The 23,842-nt window shown below is 34.6% G+C and overlaps 1 protein-coding gene and 1 pseudogene across 1 annotated transcript; one reads left to right on the top strand and one right to left on the bottom strand.

Annotated features, from left to right (window-relative positions):
- The first annotated feature begins 5,909 nt into the window (after nucleotides 1–5,909).
- Nucleotides 5,910–7,834, top strand: LOC113286213 (very-long-chain (3R)-3-hydroxyacyl-CoA dehydratase PASTICCINO 2-like). Its single transcript, XM_026534893.1, has 8 exons — nucleotides 5,910–5,980; nucleotides 6,090–6,201; nucleotides 6,309–6,416; nucleotides 6,494–6,546; nucleotides 6,673–6,744; nucleotides 6,845–6,926; nucleotides 7,446–7,546; nucleotides 7,644–7,834. The coding sequence occupies exons 1-8, from the start codon at nucleotides 5,910–5,912 to the stop codon at nucleotides 7,708–7,710; spliced, it is 666 nt and encodes a 221-aa protein (XP_026390678.1). The 3' UTR covers nucleotides 7,711–7,834.
- Nucleotides 7,835–8,344: 510 nt separating this feature from the next.
- On the bottom strand, nucleotides 8,345–11,819 carry LOC113286212 (annotated as a pseudogene).
- Between the last annotated feature and the right edge of the window lie 12,023 nt (nucleotides 11,820–23,842).

The raw sequence follows: 23,842 nt of genomic DNA, 5'->3' as shown, positions 1-23,842 counted from the left end.
AAAAGTACTTTTGATAAAGATTATCACATTGAAGTGACTTCATACGTAGGTTTTCCTCAAAATCCTTGAGGATCGATTCGTTAGAACAATTCGAAAAGTAAACACTTGCGTAATATCTTCTCAATTTCTTGTTTTCTCGGCAGAGAGGAGTCATAATAGGTGAGACATGAGAAGTTGTAATCTTCTTCATCTTCCACGAATTCAAAAACTCAACATATTCTGAGACTTCCTCATCAACATCTCTATCAATATCTGAATCACCTTCATCAGAAAGTTCATCCAACTGTTCTTCTAGGAGAGTTTCCCAATCAACAGTTTATACATCAAGAGAATGTTTAGATATTGACTTAGATGTGATAGTTCTCTCAGGTGAATCCAAGCTTTTAGAATCATCTGGTAATTTCTGAACTGGTACGTTATTAGATATAGACTCGTCCATAATCAGATCACTACAAACACAGACTTATAAGGTCTTTAATGTGTTTGCCTGCTCTGATACCAATTGAAAAGGCGGAGGTCTAACATCACCACCCAATATTTCGCTTAGCAATATGTATGGACTAACTCCGATATACTTTCTAGAGAATCAACTAGACAGTCAGACTCAATCTAGATAAAAGTATCCCAAGGAGTTAATATCTCTCTCTTGATTTTATTTACTCGAGCTAATAGAATCAGCGAGTCTTCAATCAAATACAAGGAATAACTTGGATGGTACCAAAGACCAATATCCAAAGATCAATCAATTTAAATCAACAACCAAAGGTCGGATATTCTAATTGATGATCTACAAAGCACAACCTGTATTATTTCAATTATAAAGATAAACAATATAATGCGGAAATAAAAATAACACAGACACCAGAATTTTGTTAATGAGGAAACCGAAAATGCAGAAAAACCCCGGGACCTAGTCCAGAATGAACACACACTGTAATAAGATGCTACAGACACTAGCCTACTCCAAGATAACTTCGGATTGGACAGTAGTTGAACCCCAATCAGTCTCCCACTGATCCAAGGTACAGTTGTACTCCCTACGCCTATGATCCCAGCAGTATAATGCGCACTTGATTCCCTTAGATGATCTCACCAACAACTAAGAGTTGCTACAACCCAAAATCGCAGGCTTTGACAATAAACAAATCTGTCTCACACAGACAAGTCTATCAAAGGATCAATCTGTCTCTCACAGATAAACCCTAAAGGTTTTGTTCCGTCTTTTGATAATAATCAAGGTGAACATGAACCAATTGATAATCTCTTATATTCCCGAAGAACATCCTAGAGTTATCAATCACCTCACAAAAATCTTAATCGTATGGTACCGAAACAAGATGTTGCGGAATCACAAAAAATGAGACGAAGATGTTTGTGATTACTTTTTATATCCTACATATCGGAGATATCAATCTCAAGCCAATCAATCTGATTGTACTCGTACGATAGAAGATGCAAGATCAGATCACACAACTACGATAAAAGTAGTATCGGTCTGGCTTCACAATTCCAATGAAGTCTTTAAGTCGTTAACCTGGTTTTAGAAGAAGAAAACCAAAGGTTAAAGGAGAATCGACTCTAGCACGCAAAATAGTATCACACGTAAGGTGTGGGGATTAATTTTGCACAATACTAGATGTCTCCTTTATATAGTCTTACATATCAGGGTTTGCAATCAATATTAGCTTAGTAACAAAGCATTCAATATTTACCATTAGATGAAAACCTGATTTATATTCAAGCTAATATTTCTCAACCGTTAGATCGAAAACTTAGTTTGTTATACACACTTGACAATTCACGTTTCTAGGTTTGTTAACCGTACCTAAACGTATGCACTTGTTGGTTCAACAATAGTAATGGTTAGCCATATGAGCATTTCATATCAACCATGTTCTTCTTCACCATAACTAGTTCAAATGACTTCAAATGAACTAGTTAGAGAGTTGTTAAATTGCAAGGAAATCTTATGTGCTACACAAGACACAATTGAAGCAAAGATTATTTGATTCACTTGAATCGGTTCATGAACTTTTATAGCCACGGTTTGCAAACTGCATTCCTTAGTCCTCTTGAGTTTAAGTTCAAAAATCATTTTCAGATATATAACCATCTCAAGTTCTCACACTAGGTTCGTGGACTTAAGTTACCGAGCAGAGTTTACAAACTCCAACAGAAATTCTCGGGTGTGAGAACTTCTCCGGTTCGCGGACTTAGCTTCACGCAAGTAGTTTGTCAACTCCAGCAGAAATTCTCGGGTTTGAGAACTTCGGCAGTTTGCGGACTGAGTTCACGGACTTGGCTCACGCCATTCTTCCGGTTCTCTTGATCAACAAAGTTCGCAAACTTTGGTTCAAGGAATATGACTTATACATAAATGTGCTTCCACAACAATGCTTATGTTCACCATTGGTTATGTAATCTAAACTCTCATTTCAATCATTGAAACATTCTTAGAGGACGTTATATAGTTGTTACACCATTCTCGTCAAAGCAATTTTCAAGATGATTGAAACATATCATGGCTTTCGTCACATGGTAAAGATAAACTTTATCGAAGCCAAAAGCTTACCAACACATATTTCGAGATATACTTTCTATCCTATTCCGAGACTTAGCTATAATAGACTAGAAATCAAGACTTATAGTTTTGGTCACTAACATTGACAAACATGCTTGAGACAACGCATGCGAGTTCGACCGAGCAATGCTCTAACAGACTGTTGGTTTGATCAATCACATAGTTCTTGAAAGTCAGACGAACCAATTCTAAATTTGTTTGGAAGTGTGGCAAATCGGATTCAAGGTTGTAAGTGTGAAAGATAACTTACAAAGTTAAGATGTCGAAAAACTTTGAACACGTGTGGTGAACTATAGGATTAGTTACTTGGTCTCAACTATACGAAGTTAGTGTAATTTTGTGTAACGGCTTAATCCTGAGAGTATTCAATTCTGGACTAGATCCCGGGGTTTTTCTGCATTTGCGGTTTCCTCGTTAACAAAATCTTGCTGTGTCATTTACTTTTATATTCCGCATTATAATTGTTTTATTATAATTAAAGTAAATTACACAAACGTTAATTCCTATTTACTTGATAAGCAATCCTATTGTGTTTGGTTAAGTCCGAACCTTTGTATCAAGTAAACATACTTTGTTGTTATATTGTCTCGATCTCGTGTCCATAGACGATCACACAAAGTGTGAACCGATTAGTTGTATTGTTTCAACTCAGTCCATAGACAATCACTTTCGGAGAAAGGACTTATAGGTAGGAAAAGTTTTAGCTTGAGCTATATTTGGGTACCCTCGCCTTTTCATCCATAATGTCTTGTTTCGCTACCATACGATTAAGATTATTGTGAGGTGAATTATATTACTAGGCTGTTCTTCGGGAGTATAAGTCTGGTGTATCAACTGGTTCCTGTTCACCTTGATTTATCAAAAGATGGAACAAAACTCATAGGTATATCTGTGGGAGACAGATTTATCTATTCAATAAACTTTTCTGTGTGAGACATATTGGTTTATTAAGTCTTCGACTTTGGGTCGTAGAAACTCTTAGTTGCGGGTGAGATCAGTTATGGGAATCAAGTGCGCAGAATTCGGCGTGGTTCTATAGGCGTAAGGAACGCGACTGTACCTTGATCAGTGTGAGATTGGTTAGGGATCAACCACATTCCAGACCGAAGTTAACATGGAGTAGGCTAGTGTCTGCAGCGGCTTAATGCAGTGTGGTGTTGAAATCTGGACTAGGTCCCGGGGTTTTTCTGCATTTGCGGTTTCTTCGTTAACAAAATTTCTGGTGTCTGTGTTATTTCTTTTCCTTATTATATTTGTTTGTATAATTGAAATATCACAGGTTGCGGTTTCCTCGTTAACAAAATATATTTGTTTATATTGATTGACACTTGCATATTGGTTTTTGATACCGCCCAAGTTATTTCTTATATTCAATCGGGCTCGCAAATTCCTATTTGTTTGATTGCAAATTGAATTGATAAATAGAGATATAACTCTTGAATATACTTTTCTTAAGATTGAGTCTGACTGTCTATTTGATTCTCTTGAAAGTATATTGAATTAGTCCATACAGATTGCTAAGCGAAATACTGGGTGTGGTTGTTAGACCCCCACTTTTTCAGGTACAGTTCCAGAAGCATTTGTACATATTCCAGATATATGAAAAACATTAGAGCAAAACTAAAGCAATTTCCAAAGAAATTGTTAAAATATTAAGCTAGGCAGTAAAGGGCCATCTATTTTTAGGCCTCAAAATGCTAATTGTTCCATTAGAGCATTAAAAAAACAAATCATACATAGATTCGAGACTTACTTTGCAAACCAAAATAAGAAAACCTTGAACCAGAGATAGGTGTGCGAAAACACGTTTGAATTCAAAAGTATTTTTTACAGAAACCCCTGATTGAAACGTATTTTCCAAAAAATTTCTCCCTAATGAATTTAAAGAACATTAATTCGAGAAATACTCAACAAAATTTCTCATAAATCAAGAGTTAAAGAAGTTCTTAAAGTTAAAATACCTTTCGAGCCGCAAACCACCTGCTAAAATTCAATGATGAATCTATGGTCTGCAACTATCATCAGACTCTCTATACATTCAAGTTTTTTCCCTTTTGACTTTAACAACACATTGACTGTTGATCTTTTAAAATCTCTGGTATGCTATCAACGCCATTGATTCTCAGGATGGTCTTTAGAAATTGGTGGGATGATTGTGCAGAAGCTCGAGAAACCAAAAAAAGAGCGGCTAACTTTCAAAAAAAAGGTCAAAATAATAGAATTTAAATAGTTATAGTAAATATATTCGAAGTTTTATATAGTTTGCCAAGTGTTGGACAATCGACGATAATACCAACGATGGGGCATTAATAGGAATATCACCTATTACTTTCAAGGTGGTTTTCCGAACCTATTGAGATGATTTTGCAGGGACTCGATCCTATACAGGTGAACCAAAAATGAGTGGTCAGTTGTAAACAGAAAGTCAAAAGGAATTTAAATCATAGTAATAAATAAATTTATGACTTACTAGTGTTGGAAAATAATACGGATGATGAGGCATTAATAGGATTATCAACAAGAATGGGGTTTCAGATGTTGCCACCAGAAGAGAGTAACATTGTTGAAATCCTAGGATATTATAAGTTTAAGTTTCAGTACTCGATTTTCTCCGACATCCTAATCAAGAGTAACCTATTAGTGTCCGTTTTTTACGGCCTAGTAAACACCATCTAGCAGTAACTACAAAAGCTCCATTCAAACGATTATAAACATCAATGAAGATTTTTATTTTGTTTCTAGATAAATGAACCGTCGATAGTGAGTTTCTCTCATGACAACAATGTGTCGCATGAAGATCAACATTTGTGGTTGGTCTCAAATACTAAATGCGTGACAAACAAATTTATGGTGAGTAATCAAAGTTTTAACACTCACATACAAGAAATGCACAATGTATGAAATCAGCAGGAAAAATATTGGACAATGTGCATGAGCCCCCTTAATGTAACCATTATCACGGACTAAACCAGAGAGCACGGAAGTCTGGAACCATTCCGAAAACTATTTACTACTCCATCCTTTTTAGTTTTGGTCCACCATAGTCTATTCTCAATCCAAAACAAATGTGATAATATCGCAAAACCCGCATTTACTTCTCCATCCGTTGCAGTTAAACTCCGTTGTTTCATAACTGACTGATGGTTAGAACATTGAAGACCAATTTCATACTGGTAGTAGTATATTAGCATTAGTAGTTGGATCTGCTCACCTAAATTAATTAATTGCATTCCTTTATTTTCATCACTTGTTTGTTATTAAATGTACTTAATTGTCAATCCCCATTTGCAATTCCTGCAAATCCTAGAAAAAAATCCAACTGTTAACAATGGCAGGTTTCTTATCAGTTCTGAAATGTATCTACCTTACTATTTATAATTGGACTATCTTCGTTGGCTGGTAATTTCAATCTATTTCTATCTGATTTTGTAAATTTTAATAGAATTCTCTGTTTTTGTTGAGATCTTGGTAGTTTGTAATCTGACTTTTGTATGTCAATTTGTTATAGGTTTCAGGTTTTGTATATGGCTTTGATGACTTTGAAAGAATCAGGTCATGAACACGTTTATAATGCTGTTGAAAAGCCTTTGTTACTTGCTCAAACTGCAGCTATAATGGAGGTAAACTTAAACGAATCTTGTGTAAAAAGAGATTCATTTTTGGTTGATTTTTTTTGGAATTTCTCTGATAAGTCTTTTTTATGTTGGTTTGTTTTCCTTGTTGATAGATTCTTCATGGTCTCATAGGCTTGGTAAGATCTCCAATTACAACAACTTTGCCACAGATCGGATCAAGATTACTTGTAACTTGGGGAATTTTGTGGAGTTTTCCTGAGGTATGCAGATTTACCATCATTTTATAGACAAACAATCGTAGATTAGAAGTTGACAGAGTAAATGTTTTGGTTCGCAGACTCGAACGCATGTGCTAGTTAGTTCTTTAGTTATAAGCTGGTCGATTACCGAGGTATGAGCTCTACATGATTGGAATGTGCAAGAATAATCTATGTTGTTCATACTTACATTCAATTATTTTACATGTGCTTGTTTTTTCATATCTTTCTAATTTTGTAATGTTTTATGTTGAGTGTTGATTATCCGATACTCTTTCTTTGGTACAAAAAAGGCACTTGGTTTTGCACCTTCATGGTTGTTGTGGCTCAGGTATAATCAATTCTTCGATTATAAACATGACAAATATCGTTCTTACCTTTCTTCAAGGAAATGTTTCATCATTTCACTAAGTACATTGATGCTTGTGCAGGTACAACACCTTTCTGGTATTGTATCCAACTGGAATTACCAGCGAAGTTGGTCTAATATATATCGGTCTGCAGTACATAAAGGTAATGAATTCAAATCAGGTATATTCTGTGTGTTTAATGTATCGATTTTTACTGTAAGATTTAGTTGTAAACCTTTTAGTTGTTAACAATGTATGATCTTCTGGAGAGACCTTTGCAGATTCCTAAAATGAACTGACACGGCTAGGAACACTTCCTTGATATCTAAACTCATTGCCACAATTCTAGTTTTTGGTTATGCAAGAACTCCATGGCTAACTGAAAACAGAGAAAACAACCATAACTCAGGAATAGAAAAGTTTGTCCTATTGCCTAATCTCCTAGAATTAAGAATATGTCCTACTGCATTCTCAATACATGTATCAGTGTTTACGTGGTTCATAATTGACAGTCAGGTGTATAATGCAAAACACTTTTTCATATCCTCGCTTTTAGGTAGAGAATTCTTTTCAGTACTTCTTTTTTTGAAGCATTTTTCAGTACTTATGATAACTGTCAAAGCAGTGGGTTTAGACTTTGCTCTGTATCTTCTTCACCTCAATCTTTTTGATAATTTTGCAGGGATCTGAGAAATACTGCATCAGGATGCCAAACCAATTTAAATTTTCATTTGATTACTTCTATGCTGCAATTATTTCCCTCGGAATCCATGTCCCAGGCACGTAATCACAAATTAAACACCTTTGGACTCAAGCTGTTCTCTTCGTTGTAGATTAATGACTGAGCCATAATTTTGCAATTTGATCTTATTGCAGGTAGTCCACATATGTATCAATACATGCTTGGACAAAGGAAGAAAGCTCTCGCCAAATCCAAGAGAGAGTAAAGAAACCGTAGAGGACTTTTATAGCGATCAAATGGTTAACCAGATCACTTTTCAAAAAGAAAAGAATGCGGTTTGCCAGATTAACATTGTATCCAGTTCAGCTCTTCTTATTTCCTTATTGTATTTTCCTAATTTATCTTACTGGTTTGTACTTGTTCATCTGTAACAATCTCTTTGTATCTGAAGGTTGATAATTTAATGCATTGGTTACTGAGGGATCAATCTATTACATTTTGGGCATGGTTTGCTTGGCATCCCATTTTTATTTTTTTTTGGTTTTGACACCTTCAGCCGGGTGCTTGGCATCTTCTTGACGATGGTTTTAGAGAATCTTACTTTTGTGGGAAAGAAAAACTGTGGATTCTGTGTTTGTATTTTTGAGAAGTTCTTGTCATCTCAACAGCAATTATCAGTTTTTTTTCTTCCTTGGTCCCTTTTCCCTCTTTAGTGTATTACATAAACTTTCTTCGAGAATTTCTATGGAGTTATTTTGAACTTTCTTAGAGAATTTGTGTGGAGAATTCTTTGGTGTTTCACAATTACCGGTGGTGAAACACCCAATTTATGCTAATTTTTGAAACTGGGATGATTTTTTCAATTTTCCATCTTACCAATAGTGATAAAACAGTGGGACATTCCACAAACTCATACGACAAACATAGAGGAGGATTACAAGCAGTTCTGGAGTACAGTAACTGTAAGTCTTGAGATATGAAAAATACCAACGCAAATTACATGAATATTCAGTACTTAAACTGAGGAAATATTTGGAAAGGTAAAATGGCTAGGAGGACTATCAGAAAAACAAATTTTTGAGCGTCCTTCTTGGCTTCTCTCGTGTTGACGCTATGAGAATATGATGATGACATTCGATGGAATTTATTCATTGGCAGCAGCACTTGCAGCACTCAGGTCTACTGTCAGATCAAGTTCCTGCAAAATGAAGAACCGAAAGGAAAGCGATTAGTATTCAACATTTGCTAGAAAGAGAGAACATGTAAGCAAGTTGAATAATCCTTGGAAGATCTTGATAACTATGCACAGTTCCAAGCGAACATTACCTTCCCTGTAATTCGACTATACATTGCAATCACACCAGTGACCGTAGACTCAAAGTGTGTCGTTGCATCATAACTCTGTAAAAGGTTGAAGTTTCAGCGGATAATTAGTTCGTAAAACGATAATGTGAAAGAGAACCCTGAACAAGTCTTTGGATCAACTATCATGAAAGGTTGAGCATTAGGGGTAGTTGATATTCACTTTTCTATTAGTCTTGATACAATAAGAGAAAAGGTAAGATAGAGGTGGAAATGCATTTATATGTCCGCAAAATGTTTTGATACTTACAGTAGATATGTAGCATTTGTCATCTATGTCCTTATTAGTGGGTTCATATCTGTCATAGATGTCGAAAAATGTTTCATCAACAGGTCCAAGTAGTTCGATTCCAGGCTGCAGTTCTGTCTCAGGATGGTCAGTTTCTGCTTCAGTTGATACAAAAGCAATGTATTTTCCTTTTGGTGCAATATTGTGCGCGTAAGAGCAACAGAAGAGGTACCTCCATCAACAATTATTTGCACATTTCTAAGAGACCCCAAGTTCCAGTGACATTATTGAGCACTTGGTGGCTTAAGTTTAGCGCCAAGAAACAAAGGAAAATAAGCTAAACTTACATATCTGATTTACGTGCAAGTTGCTTCTGAGGCAGAATAACCTGAACTGAGTGAGAATCACTGGTTTTTGGGATAGGATGACTCATAATGCAAATAGCACGTGCGACTCTTCCGACCTTTTTAACCTGTTTGCATCATACATGGAATTCCAGAACCTGTTATGCGAGACTGTTGACGGGCAAAATATTTGAAGATCGGGTATTGACATATACCTTGTCAGGTAAATACGAAGGGTCGCATACAATTTTCTTGCCTTTAGCAGTTTCCCCTTCAGATGTCACGCCGTATACTTTCCCATCACCATCGAATTCTACCTGTTATTTGCGAGTAAGGTACTAATCAGTGTTCTTCATGTTCGGGTATTAGTTGGCATTGCTGAATTTTCAACGAGTCTAAATGCATTCATATATTTATGTTCTATTACAAGAGTTTGCAATCCACAATTTACTTCGGTGACAAATTGTACCTTGCATTCGGGCTTGTGAAGCATGTAAGTTCCACCATAAACAGCACTAAGACGAGCAAATCCCTGGAGATTAAGATGCAGCATATACAGTGTCAAAGCGGTAGCATTATTATCTCCTGACAAATCCGTACAGCTACAGACAACACTAACCTGTGGGAGTTCACCCAAACCATAGAGTGGATAGATATAAGGAGATCCTCCTTAAAAACGTGCCAATGACTCTGCATAAAGCTTAATGCCACATGAAAAAAAAAATGAATCAGTAGTAGTACAAACTACACTGATAAATTGTAGCCATTCGGAGAAGAACGACATTGAGGTTGCAACAGTTTCGCTGTTTCTTGTGAATGTACTCTGTTTGGTTTCTGTATTGCCTTACATTACCTCATAATTGAAACCATAAAGTGAATGAATCATTGTTCCGATTACTGAAAATTGCAGCATGCGACGGTCCTATGTTGTGGTCCTAAGATTTGTGTTGCTAAAATGAATGAATGGTCCATGGACTCTTTCATTCAACACCTATTGTTCCCCTCACATGAAACATTTTCAGTGCACTAACTACCAAATCATCTTTTCTTCGAAACTGAGATAGAAACTCAAGAGGCAAAGGTAGACTATATAGTTGGAGTTGGATGGATGATTGTACCACAAAAACCAACTCGGTAGGTTTCTCAAGATAAATAAAAACTTACCTCCATTTTCTTGACAAATCCCATAGCAGGTTCATCCAAGTAGCTATCATCTTTATGTAGTGCCAAAGCGTGGCCAATGAAGTCAACCGTATTATCTTCTAATCCATATTTCCTACAAGAAAGTACAAATTTCATGATAATACAATTGCTTGATTAGAACTACTACTAGAGTTGCATATCTAACTTTGTGTAAATAAAAAACATTTCAAAGGAAAAGAGAGTTGGATTGAGATATATACGAAATAACTTCTCGTGCAGTAACTTTGTTCAGATCAAGCCCTTCATGAAATTTTGGATCATTCTCCTCGTAATCTTGCACATAAATAAAGAACTTCCTAGCAGGACGCTTTTCAAACAATCCCATCAATGGAGATCTCAGGGCTTCCACGTCTGTAGCTGGCACTTTGTGTATCTAACAAAATGTCATAGTGTCAGTTCAACTGAACAAAGTTGATGTAACAAGTCGATTACGAAAAAGATGAAAAGTTGTACCTTCCCTTTGTTGTACACAAAGCTACCATCAACAGCTTTGAAATTCAGGTACTTGGTAACATCTGTGTGGATGAGAACTCGGACTAAGGTACCATTTGCCATCATGAACTGCCCAAGCAAAAAATCAATGTTTTTAGAGAATCTGGTAAGTGAAATGGAATCAAATTCCAATCTAAAGAGAATCCAAATGGAACCAAAACAGAAAGAGATTGTCCATGGCACCATAAAGATGCGATATAAACATAATTTCAAGCAACGCAGAAACTTGCAACATACCACCTATAAATTGATAGATTGACATATATACCTTGGGAATCATATCAACATTGTACTCTCTGCTTGAACCCAAATGCTCTGGGGGCTTGTCATCGCCTCTGAATTTCTTCCAGAGCTGCAACCAAATAAATTCAAGTTGTATACATGTCATGGATATATCGAATGTAAGATCACGTGTTCGGTAAACAACAACGTTGTAAAATAATTACCTGGATGAGATTTAGAGAGGTGGATTCTCCTCCATAATAATCATTCCTATCCATATGCAATACCTATTTCAACAAATATAATTCATGAGATGGATCTAATTACTTAACCAATATATATCAAAATGAGAAGCTCATTGGTATTCGACTTACTTTTAATCCATCGACAGATAGAAGACCACTGAGGATACATTCTTTGAGACCAGTTCCAAGAACTATTACATCGTATTCTTCATCCATTGCAACCAAAAATTATACAGTTTCAGAGAGAAAGAGAGAGGGAGGAAGAGGAGAATAGGGATCGATCGGTATTAATTTTTATCTTCTGAAATGTTGTTAAGACCAAAGAACAGGTCTCTAGCGGGGCTTCGCGGAATTATCGTTAAAACCGTTATTTGTACCCGTTCAACTTTAATTTGCTCGCTATCTCGCATGCGTGATGTGGCACCATTCCTACCATGCTATTAAGAATGCGGGGAACATGTAGATTCTGTTTGTGTCTCGGTGGATCAGAATCAGATTGATGGCGTGACCGACTCTGTGGGGACATTAGAAGGGCTGAGCAGTGGTACTGGTAATGTGGGGGAAGATGGGGTTGTAGCAAACTGTAGACTAGCCAACCAGCTAAGTCAACTTTTAAGAGGAGGGGATTTCTGGTGGAAATTTGTGCGAGGGTTTTCTTTGCCAACTTTGAAACTGCAGCGGAGGGAGTAGTGTGAATGCTGGTTTCCCAACAGGGGCGGAGCAAAGAGTTTCAGATTGGGGGTGCAAAATTTTGCATTAGAGTACAGCTTTTTTAGGGGATGCGAAGAAACAAAATTAGAAACAAAATTAGACTTGTAAATAGTCTACAATCTTAATTTGGTTTAAATTAGGCTTTGGAGCCCGTTTGGCTGGGTGCGGTGCATGCTCCTTCCTGTATTGGATTGGCTTCGCCCCTTTTACCAAGTTAGGTAAAGAGGGGTTAAATGGGTTTTTTTATGCTCTATTCACAATAATGTTATCTGATTTCTTGACTACATACTAAAATGAGGGGAAAACAGTGCCATTTGGAGACACTTGGCTTAGTTATAAAGTATATTCTCGTTCTCTTTCCTCAACGAACTGAACCCTAGCGACGCTTGAACCGCAACTGCTCAGATTTGCTCATTTGGAGCAGATTTTAGCAGATAAACCCTCCATTGATTTAGTTCTTTGCTCTTAAATCCCTAGTAGTAGCATATGATTAGCTTTCTTTTTCCGATTTTCATTTATCTTCTCACTAGCAGTATAGGATTATCAACTCGAGCAACTATTCTGATAGCAACTACAACAAGTCCAACAACATCAACAGCAGATTCTACATTAACAACAAAGCTCACTCACTTTCAAATCCCAGACTTCGACGATGTTTACGACCAATTCAGATAGATTTTCGGAGATTCATTACGATTGAAATTACCTTGGTTACTTTTGTTACTAAAACCAGGAAATGGTTGAATCATTTTTATGATCCTTACATTACTGAATTGCAAAGTTTTGTTACTCAATTTGGATTTGTGTAAAACAATCCAAACAATGAAATCTAAACTAGTTTACTACTTGAAGGTTTCCGATTTGGTTGTAATATCTTAATATGCTTTGTTGATTTAAGGGAGTTACACTAATTTTGATGTTTCTCTTTTAACTTATGATGTTAATTTGTCCCGTCAGTCATGTAACTGGTTTGTTCTCGATAAGGTTATTTACATGTAACTTAAGTTTTATCTATAAAAAAAAAGGAGACTTTTGGCTTATGTCACCATTGGATTATCCGGAAGGAACATAATGGATTTGTTTTAGAGAAATACTGAAGACCAAGTAAGAAATAATTCATTATATCAAGGACAATATCATTTTCTGGTATTCTGAATTAGATATTAAAGGCGTTCCAACTGATATTGTTCCTTTTAATTGGTAACATTTCATTGGGCAATGGGATTTGAGTCTTTTCTTTTGTTGTGGGTGCTAAATTATTTTTTTGATGGAAATCACATTTCAATTCATTCAGATCAAAACAGAGATTGCATGGATGGTTAAAATATTATCAAAAACACCAAAATACAGGATACTAATCAAAATCCAAAAACAAAAGACGAAATCAATTGTTAATACGTCGCGAAGAGAAAGAGTTGACCGCAAAGATATCCCATTTTGGTATATGGAGTCATGATGAATGCTGGTGTGAACTGGAATCAAATACGACCGTTGAAACTGATTGTCTTCTTCTTGATTAAGAGATGCTCTAAAGAGAATGAAGTGTTTTGCTCAAAATATTGTAGATCCAAACAAACCCGGATGCCCTAACTCCCTCTTATTTCAAATAAATCTAAAGCGAAGTCGTGTAGAATCGTTGATGTTCTTGATGAGTCGAGATTAGCAAGCCAAGAAGAACCATGAAGATTTGAATGAACCGTTATTGGAGAGAAGAGAAAATCGTCATAAAGACGAAGAAAAGATCACCCAAATCGCGAAAAAATGTTTCCATAAGCACTAAAAACAACAAAAATTAAAATTAAACAACTAAAACTTGTAAAACAAAAGCAAAAGCAAAAGAAAACAATAAAAATCCTTGCTCAGACCTAGCCCCAAATGACTAAATCTGAGCAAGGAGACTTTCGGGTGTTGAAGTTTTTGCTTGATATTTATTTTTTGTCTCTTAAAAGAAGAAAAAATCTCAAAATAATAAGGACCGAAACTGAGAACAAAACAAAAAAAAAAAGAGCAAAAGTACTATCTAATGATTTTGAATCGGATTCCTGGATGGGTAATGGTCTCTTCTAAACCCCAAACCATGAATCATGCCATATTATTGTTAGAATTTTGTTTTCGAAGAAATAAAAATCAATGTAAAATTTACCAAGAGATCAAAGGATAAAGGAGAGAGTATAAGGTGGATGTTCCTCTTTAGTACTCGGTTTTATGTCATTCGCAAGATTTCAAAGTGAAACCACCTATTATTTTGAAAGAGACTAATTCTTACGGATTCCAAAAACAAAAAAAAAAAGAAACGCATAATAACTATATGCTAGGTATGCATGATTAAACATGCTTCATAGAACTTCAGTGAAGCACTTAATGATTCGATGTTAGGTAGGGTTAAAAAAAGGAAAAAATGTACACCCAAACATAACAAAATATCGAAAATAACAAGAAAAAAGAAAATCCACAGGATAATTGTTATCCATCGAGCAGCAGAATTGATTTTCTATCTTTCTTTTTATTTCAAGTTGGTTTTCAATTATTTCTGAAACGATATTTTTTTCTTGAATTCCCCGGTTGAAAGGTCATAAGCTACACCAAATGCAGTTTCACTTTCATTCGGCACATGCATTCGTAAGTAGTAAGAAAATCCTTCTTTAGAAAAAACAAATTTTTATAATGGGAATTTTTTTTTTAGAAAAAAATGACAGATACCAAATGAACTGTAGTTGTAGGCTCATAGCCTTTCCTTTACATCGGTTGATAATTCATCTTTTGACACACAATAACTATGTCAAAATGGAAACATAATATAGATCCCATACCTAAATATACAATTTTCAAATTCCCATTCCATCGTGTTTGTTGTTTCTAAGAAAATAAAGTTACTTGTATCAAACTTATGACAAAATAAGCACACTTTTTTTTAATTTGATTTAGACACAACTCAACTTTTTTCTTACTTTTTTTTTTTTTTTTTGTAAAAAATTACAAACTCTGAAAATTTAAATTTAATTTTTGAACAGCAGTTGAACCAAAAAAAGATCCATAGACATTTGAAGGCATGAATTTCCAGAGCTTATACAGACAAATGATAGAACGGGGCTGTGAGAAATCAGCTGGACCTTGGTAAAATTAGCAAAACAAACACCAACTAAGATCTTACACTAATCTTTCAATTGAATCTCCGAAGTCTTAACCGGTGATCAAGAATATGAAATTGACTTCCGGTCTGAGAAAAAGATTCGAGAATAAATCAGAAGAATCCAACAGATCATCTCCCCTTCACAAGTCACTAGTCAGAATCAGTCAGGTTTTATGACATTACGACATGTGGCAACAGTTCGATGTTCTTCTGAGTACCCCTGTTTTCTGTTTAACGCTGCAGACAAACAAAAGCTGTTCACCTTCACATGGATTTTCAAATCGAAAACTACGACACACACAAGAATATTTAAGTCTATTCATACCAAAACCGTAATATTCTCACAAAACCGTGGCTATTTTTATAAGTTGATATAGGCCCACTAAAGCCCTAACCAATCAACATCTCTGGTTTCTTTCTCATTGACTGAAATGGAAACATTTGGTTAATCCAATGGGTAAGAGTTGTATGACATTGAATCTAACGGTGTTAATGGATGGACCACTATTTGCTTTCTGATGGTGGAAGTGGGAAAAGCTATTCTGGGTTTAAGTCTCAATTGATATGGACATTTCAACCCTGGTACTGAGGTTTTTCCATAACTAAAAAGGGAATGTTTTCAATGCTACTCTGATTCTGCAGATCAATACATAGCAACAAAATTTAACTAAAGAAATTGAATTCTTAAACATTGTTATCAACGTTAATTTAAGTGAAAAAAATCAGTCAAATTTTGATGAAGGTGTGATCTTTGAGTATCAAAACAGAAAAATGTGATGTACGTGTAGTCATGAAACGGGTGTAGAATTCATGTTCAAGCTGAAACAAACTGACATTAATGGCGGAACAGACTGGAACTTTCCATACAAGGAGAACTGAAACGTAACGATTTCATTTCATAATTAACATTAGTACCATTTCAAATGAAAATTAAAACATTAGATAGAAATGAAAACACCCATTGTCAAGAATCAGTTGAAGTTGATGCATGTTGATTCTGATTAGGATTTTGCTCTGTTGTTGTTGATGATGATGGCTTTGATTCTTTAGGAGGAGTTTCAGCTGGAATTGCAATATGATGATGACCTGAAGAAGATGATGGTTGTTGTTGTTGATTGTGATTTGGTGCAACATCAATTCGTCCATCAATACAAGTGGAACATTTACTTTCAACCCAACTTTCAAAATCATATTCACCAATACCTATTAACTCTTTTTCCAGAACAGAGTCTTCCCACAATTACTGATACTACACCTAAAATTGTTATGAAAACTAAAACAACAATCACAGCAGTATACACCATGGGTTTATACTGCTGCTGATGATGATGATGATGATGATTCTGTAAAAAAAGAGAAATGGGTTCTCAAGAAAGTGGAAAATCTTTATGGTGGTTGTTGTTAAAGAGGAAAGACTTCAAAAGAAAGTAAAAAAAAGTTGGGGTTTTTCTTTTTCTTCCTCTGGTATTTTTTTGACTTTAGAATGTTTGGATTGAAAAGTGGGATTTTTTATATTAATGGAAGTAAAACCCTAATTAGAATAATAGAGACGAAATCAGAGAAGAACTTAAAAAGGTTGGAATATTTTGAGTTTACAATAAACCGTTGAAAACAGGTTAAAAAGAGAGAAAAGAAATCTTTCATATCTTCGAGCTACTCTAGAGCCTAGTTAGTAATTCGGGATTCGGCAAACGTACGGAACGGCAAACGTACGAGTATTATACGGTTTTGTAAAATCCAGATTCGGTCCAAAATTCGGTCAACGGGACGTGATTCGTCAGTAATTCGGAACGGCATACGTATGTGTATAATTCGATTTATAAATGTGAGTTCGGCTCTGAAAATTCGGTATCTATATATAACAAATAGTTTGTATTTATAAGGTCATAGACCAATTTTTATGCATATGTGTGAGTTATTTAAAGAAAAAATAAACTTAATATGATGATATTAATAATATATACAACATTAGTTATCCAAGAGGACGTCGTATGGTGGTTTAGATGCTTGGTTAGTGAGTTTGAGATCTCTCTCACCTTCACCTTCAAATCTCTTCAGTCGTTTTTGTTTCATAAAAATTACAACACTTTTAATATTCGGTCGTGTATGTTCGGGAGGCAGTAAAGCCCAAAAAGTGGAGTCTTTGAAAAGAAAAAGCTAAAGAATTTATGGCGAATTAAGCGGACGTATCATTCGGGATACGTAAAATTCGTGAACGGTTCGCGAATAATCCGGGAATGCCACATAATACGCGACTTGGGTTCGGAGTTGCAAACGTACGCGAATAAGACGGTAAAATTCGTGATACGGAAAAATTCGCTAATGATTCGCGAATCATTCGCGAACTTACTAACTAGGCTCTAGAGACCTATTCTGGTACAAGAGAATTTATTATTATTGTTTCTGTAAATTTTAACATTTGGGCTCTGGAGTAAAAAACAACAACGGAGCCCTAGGTGAATTCGAGAATTACACCTTAGAAAAAAACCACGCTAGAAAAATCTCAATTTGATACTCTGTAGTCTGTTCTGTTGCTTTGGCTCTGAAATTAGGAGGTGAGCGAGAACTTGGAGGAGGGGTATGTATTAGATCTCTCACAATTCAGCGAGGATTTGGGGGTTTAGATTTTGGGATTTTTAGATTTATACTTTTCTTAATTAATCCCATGATTTTGGTCTAATCATTTATGTTTGGTGGAATGAGGAATCAAAGATGATCATGACTGTTCTGTTTGCACGTCATGCAATTTTTTGAAATCTTGCTCATAATAACAGCAGTTTGGGGCTTTTTTCGTGGCTATGTCTCTAAAATGTAGCCAAGAGCAGCCGGGTAACCAAAATTCAAATATGCAGCTAAGCCTTGACTTGTGGACATCGTAGATGTGCGTTAGCCAGAACTTAGCTAGCCGAAATTAAGCATCTGACTAGGATAAAAGTTCAGTTTCTGACCACTCAAGGAAATTTTTGCAACAGTGGTCTTGAGATACATACTTTAACTCTTTTCAATTGACTTTCGTATTTTTTGATATTCACCATCGACCACGTATAACCAACACCAAAAGTTGTTGTATTTTGCATAGCTAAGATTTAGTTACATTTAGGATCTGTAGAAGTGTTAGTTTACCATAGTGCTTGTTCTAAGAGAAACATAACCCACATCTGCTACTGATAATTTAAATTTGAGTGTAGAAATTGTGAATTTTAATTTCAATGTATGGAATTTCTGACTTGGTCTAGTGTTTTTTAAATGTTGATGTTTTTGATGTATTATTGTATAATGATGTTATTTAATATACCGTACTCGTCACAAGCAAGCTTTAGGTTATAATGAGTTTTTGTAACAAATATTCTACCTTTAGGTTATAAAATTTAGAAACATAACAAACAAGCTTCTCCTAACTGCAGATCATGTAATGGTCATGAAATTGAAAATGGAATGCATATTTTTGTGATCCGTTACTTTACAAGATTTGTCTAATTTGTTCTTTTCTCTTAATCCCATTCTGAGTTTTAATATGAATAATGATATCAAACAATGGTTTGTTAGTTGGATGGATTATAGTGTTTCGAAACATGCTAACGAAAAGTATCCTTAATTATCCGGTCTATTCGAAAATACATAAATGATGTTATCTTTGATGGAGGTGTGTCTGACCCAAATAAGCTAGTTGATTCTATTAGGTTGGAATATCAGTTTCAGCTAATTTCTCTGTTTCTACTAATGCGAGATCCAATCATATTAAGGATAAGAACCATACTGACAAGAATAAAGAAGAAAACAAGTTTGATTGATTTATTATTTTTGATACTTCATTATCAAAATATGACTATAAAATGAGATATGAAATTACTGTTATGAACGCAACAGGTGTATGGATAAATTGTAGATTAGGGTGTGGATGGAGTCTACTCCATTAAACGCCGAAGCAAAAGCTTTTATGGAGACTCTATGTTGGGAAAAAGAACTGAAATTTAGTAACTACTGCATCATCAACGACTGTCAAAATCTTGTGAATATTAATTGTTCACAAATTCCCGATACTCGAACCATGGAGGGATCAAGTTAACATCAGAAAATGCCAATTTAGTTTAAAATTTTTAATTCCGTTTCACATAAGCTTAAGTTTAGAAGAAAAAACAATATAGATTTAGAAGATAAGTCAGCAAAGAAAGCTAGAGTTGAGGATTTAAAGTTCTTTACTACTAAAATTTTATCAAACATGGAGAAACTTCTGTTTTTGGAAAGGGATAATTTTGGATTTGTTCCTTTAATCCCTACGATAAGCTTACCTCTATAAGTAAATAAAAGACTTTTCATCAAAAAAAAAATATATTAATCACAAAGTTACAAAAGAAGAACCAGATGTAAATAGAAAAATGGGTGTGGGCTTAAAACAAAATTTTATTTTATTTACTAAGAGCAAATAGTAATATATATTTCTTAGAGTGGATAGTTTCCATCGAAAAATAAATACTCTACGGTAAGAAGAAATGAAAGTCGAATTACAATGTGTATTTTTTGAATGTTGAATAACTTCTGCCAGAATCATATTAATTACCTCCCTAGTTTGAGGCCTATCAATTTCTTCACTCACCTAGATGAGAGGGATAAAGGATGTCTAAAAAGGATGAAAGTACTAAGTTACCCTCACTATTAAAACTTAAAAACTTAAATCAAATCTGTTAAAATCTACTCTCTTAGGTACTTTCTATCAACCATATCCTCTTAATTAGGTTTTTGATGAATTCATTATTCAAAATTGATAATTTTCTGAAATTTTGGTTGTCTGTGTTTATCCAGAATCTATTGATATAGATGTCCATATTAGCAGATTTTGAACAATCGGATGATATTCACATACATGTCGACCGATTGTTCTTGATGTTTTTCGTGTTCGAAGAACATCAACCTAGAATCAGGCAATGTGGACACTTATAAAGACCGATTTTGATTAACCCATTTTTTTTAGTTAATACTCGATCATAGAATGATTATGAAATCATACTCATTCTAAAGCAGAGTGATGTACACTCGATTTCAATTCGAGTATAAATTTTATACCCGACTTGAAGAGAGCATGAGTATGATTTTATACCCAATTTGAAAAAACAAATATGCATGATTTTATACTCGAACCTAAAATGAGCATGACTTCTCAAATAGAATATAATTTCATACTCGATCTGAAATCATACTCATTCTTAATTCGAGTATGGATTTAAATTATGTTTGATGTTTTTCAACACCAGCTGATAATCGACCGATTCTGGGTAAAATAAATTTTAATTTTTTTCTGTTTGTTTTTGAAGCTACAATCGGTCCGTGCGATAATTAGTATCGACAGTTCCAGGTTTTCTTCATGAATGATGACAATCAACCAGAATCGTCTTACGAGAACATGAACATCGACTAGTTCTTGGTTGATGATTTTACAAAAGAAAATATGTTTGGTGATCATTAACAATTAATTGATTTCTGAGTTAACAGAATTAAATATTTGTTAATTTATCGAATTAACAGTAGTTAATCAGCAGTAAAGTAGCTATTAACTAAAATAGTTGGATAATGGGTTTTTAATTTATTTCAAAATATCTCTTTTTGTCTTCTAGTGGCAGGCCTCAAATAAAACATACATGCCTCAAACTACCCAGGATTAATTAATATTAGATGTAAAATATTTATAGATAAGAGAATAATAGTGGATCTATAAAAAAAGTATTTCTCACAAATAAATAATTCTCTCCAGAACTAAATAAGAACGCCTATCAGTCTGCACCCAGATATTTAAACCAATAACAATTATTTTTACTTCTTTTCACAATTTAAATACCAAGCAAATTATTCACGTTAATTATATTTTAAAGTTTCATAAAAATCATCTACAAACTAAATTAACTAATGAGGTGAAAATCGAATATAAAATTAAGTCAAAGAATTCGTTCATATACCACAATACTACACTACATGTCAGGCTAGAAAAAAGTTACTAGTAGAAATTTATTCCAGAAAACATGGTGATAAATAAAATGAAACTAAAAAAAAAATCTTGAACAAAAATTTTCATACTTCCATCCAACTTTTTGAAAGGTGTACAAAAACATGATTTTTTGAACTTTACTGGTCACTAATTGGAGCTTGTGAAAACAATGTGAAATCACATTTCCTTGCTAAATCCATCACATATACAAGAAAAGATAAGAAAGGTTGATCGGTAGTTCTTAGAGAAATTTTATGAAAAAATTAAAGAACTTTTTTTTTTGATCGACAAATAATTTGGTGGTGAAAAATTATGAACTCGTGTCATTGGTATTATTACTCGATAACCTTGTCATCGTACGAAGTAATATCGACACAATTTTATCCCTTTCAATCACTATTAACGATGCTTATGTTTACTAGTTCATAAATCTTGTAATGAAGATATTATCCTATTAAAATTAAAAGAATCTTGTTTAATCTCCGATTCATTTAAGATTTGGATTCTTTTTCTTTTTTAGATTTATCATGGTTATTTTTTTATGGATGATTAGATTTCTATTTGTCGAATTATTTATTCATGTCTCGACGAAACAAGTGACACATAATAAATGGATTAGATTTTTTATCCACCAGCGTTTACAAAGGTTAATAAAAAATAAATTAAAGAAAATCAAAGAAAAAACAACAGTGCTAGACATATACAAAAAAGAACATCCAAGAACCGATTTTTATAATAGGAAAATAGTAAACTCCACATAGGAAGGATAGGTCCTACCTGAACAACCATGACCCAACATCCCATGTGAGAGTTCGACTTTTTTTTTTTTGTATGTTTAGAGTCTTTGACTTATTGAAGAAAACCATAGCAAAAAGTTTAGGAAGTAAAATTGAGTGTTGACGTTGAACTATCTGTCCCATGATCCGACTTATGGTGGCCAATGGTGGGAGTTCAAATACCAACTAATAAGGACACAATTTAAGTCCTAAAGTTAGGAATGACGAATCTCTGTGAGAAGTGTCGGGTCTCTATCTTAAAGCCATGAACCACTAGTATTACTGATCTGTATTTTGAATGCCATGAACCACTAATTTCATTGGTCTGCGTTTAGACTTCTGGATTTGATCCATAAGTGTTTATGCATGTCTCGAAGAAAAATATGAAACAATGTATTCTCATACTTTGTAAAAATATGGATTCTTTTGAAATGAAAACAACAAAAATTCTCATTTATAATTGGAATATGTATTTCTCAACATCAATTCCATCGTGCTCGGGCTCGGCCCTCCACTCCATCCCAATTGAGCCAACATTTGTGTAATAACAAATAACAAAAGAATCCCCAGCGCAAGCACATATGAATTGTTCCCAGAGTTAAGATCCGCTGTGAACAGAATCGAGGCTGGTGTGGTGAATCAATATTCAAAACTACAGAGGGTATCCGTACAGATATGTAAGCTTATTAAAGTGTGAGAGTTCAAGTGTTCAACTGTTCAAGTACACAATCAGTAATTGCAGAAAACAAAAAATATACGTAGAGAGTCACGTGTAATGCACACTGTTTTGTTCTCCACAAGATAATAGTTGAAACCATAGGAAAACAACAAAGGCAAAAAGTAAAGAAGGCGCCCGCCCCATGCATATGAAATGACAATACTAAACTAGTTAGGGTAGTAGTAGTGCTTAGCTCTTACAACAGCATCATAGACTAATCAATCACTTTTTTTCATGGCTCTATGGAGCTTAGCTTTGCATGTCATTGCCTCAAATCGATCGATATATACACATTTGTCAGACATAATCTATCAAGTTGAGATACAAATGACATTACAAAGTACAAGTTTGTTTGTTTTTTTATTTCATCAACAAGTACAACTCTATAGCACTCTAAAGATGATTCAAGAAACAAGGAAGGGCATTTCTTGGGTCGCATTGTGCACGGCTATGGATCCCAAACTCTAGAGCAAAGCAATAGAAAATAATTACACATTGAAGTTGATCCATTCCTCCCTAAAACCAGTTTATGTTTTTTCTTAATTTTAGCGAGACTGTATAGTATTTTTGAAAACCGAACTCTGCCCTTGTCGGCCACTCTATTAATGAAGAGAATCTATGTACTTTAAATGTTGACTCTCTCTGTGTTTTCTTATTTTTGGGTTGTCTTGTTCTCTTCGATTCTCTGTGTTCTCTCAGATTTTCAAACAAGAAAAGAAATTTGAAATCCTTGTGCCCAAAGACAAAAAATACACTACACAGCAAGCTCAAGTACTATATCGATTTGGACCGGTTCCAAGTTTTAACTGAAGAAGAATATTGCAATATATAATTCTTTGCATGAGTATCATTTTCACATGGACCATTCTGCGCACACCGAGAAAGAGAAGAAACCATAGTTTGCCGTATCGTATCTGCATCTGCATCCCTTGATCCAGGCTTCTCAATTTATATGTATCTACGAGAATACAATACGTATACGTCGATA

Source organism: Papaver somniferum, chromosome 6, assembly GCF_003573695.1.
Source record: "Papaver somniferum cultivar HN1 chromosome 6, ASM357369v1, whole genome shotgun sequence".
Classification (NCBI taxonomy): Eukaryota; Viridiplantae; Streptophyta; class Magnoliopsida; order Ranunculales; family Papaveraceae; genus Papaver; species Papaver somniferum.
This window is presented reverse-complemented; position numbering and strand designations above follow the sequence as displayed.

Coding starts and splice junctions, on each gene's coding strand:
- LOC113286213 (XM_026534893.1), top strand. CDS start 5,910: ATGGCAGGTTTCTTATCAGTTCTGAAATGTATCTACCTTACTATTTAT. Junction 6,202..6,308: donor AAACTGCAGCTATAATGGAG/GTAAACTTAAAC, acceptor CCTTGTTGATAG/ATTCTTCATGGTCTCATAGG. Junction 6,547..6,672: donor ATAAGCTGGTCGATTACCGA/GGTATGAGCTCT, acceptor ATGTTGAGTGTT/GATTATCCGATACTCTTTCT.